The sequence below is a fragment of the Condylura cristata genome, unplaced genomic scaffold, assembly GCF_000260355.1.
Source record: "Condylura cristata isolate star-nosed mole 26May11 unplaced genomic scaffold, ConCri1.0 scaffold00041, whole genome shotgun sequence".
NCBI lineage: Eukaryota > Metazoa > Chordata > Mammalia > Eulipotyphla > Talpidae > Condylura > Condylura cristata.
In genome coordinates this window covers 1,767,966-1,768,836 of record NW_004567142.1, presented here as the reverse complement: position 1 = coordinate 1,768,836, position 871 = coordinate 1,767,966, and the positions used below count along the sequence as shown (strand labels likewise).

The following is an 871-nucleotide window of genomic DNA, read 5'->3' as shown; positions in this document are numbered from 1 at the left end:
TTTTAATCAGTGGAAATGAGAAATAACTTCAACATATAGATTTCATCAAAGAGGACTGTATTTCTTACCCCAAGAGACCAGGTCTCTGTGGTTATCCAGGATCACATCTCTGTCCAGGATCACATCTCTGTCCAAGGTCCTCTGAGCAGGGTTTAAAATGTACTCTTCCTCTTGAGTAAAGTCCACAGTCACAATTTTTAAGTTTACTCCTTCCTAAAACAGAACACACAATCCTGCTCAGCTTGGCATCATTTCTTTGCAGCGTTCATAGAGAAGGAAAAGTGCCATAGATAGAAGAATGAAAACTGAATGGTCTAGAAGCTGTACTGAGATTGTCAGGTCCAAAGCATTCTAGTATAAGGTAACAGGTGCCTTCTGGATGAGCCCCTTTAGGTTTTAGATGCTGGGCCTTTTTTTGCCACCCCAAAGAAGAACACTAGATGAGAACTGATAAAAACTATTTTCTCTCTGGCCCACTTTACAGAAAAAGCTTATTTATTTTTTACTAGTGAATACAGAATTCTCACTTTGGAATTCTGTCTAAACTCCCAAGAAATGAACAGAATTTTATTTAGCAAATTTTATCTGATAAAGACCAAAGTAAAAGTTTTAGGCTTTATAAGTCATGCAGTTTCTGACACAATCACTCAGCTCTGCTGCTGTAGCCAGAAAGTGGCCAAACAGGCATGGCTATATTACAATAAACCTGTATTTACAGAAAGTGGTGGCAGGCCAAGCAGGTCCACTGACACCTGAAACACAAGATTAAACGTGGGCCTTAATGAGAGGCAGTATGTAGAGAGTAAGAGCACTGGATTTGAGACAAGAGAGACTTGGGTTTTGTTACCTATGAAAAGCATGTCTGAAATAA

General features: G+C 39.2%; 1 protein-coding gene across 1 annotated transcript in view; it reads right to left on the bottom strand.

The window, feature by feature from the left end:
- Window positions 1-45: 45 nt before the first annotated feature.
- The window catches only part of LOC105853185 (zinc finger protein 180-like), a 15,119-nt gene continuing 14,293 nt past the window's right edge, over window positions 46-871 (bottom strand). Inside the window, exon 4 of the mRNA XM_012733480.1 lies at window positions 46-213. Coding sequence (XP_012588934.1) covers window positions 46-213 — 168 coding nt within the window. The remainder of the gene's footprint in view (window positions 214-871) is intronic.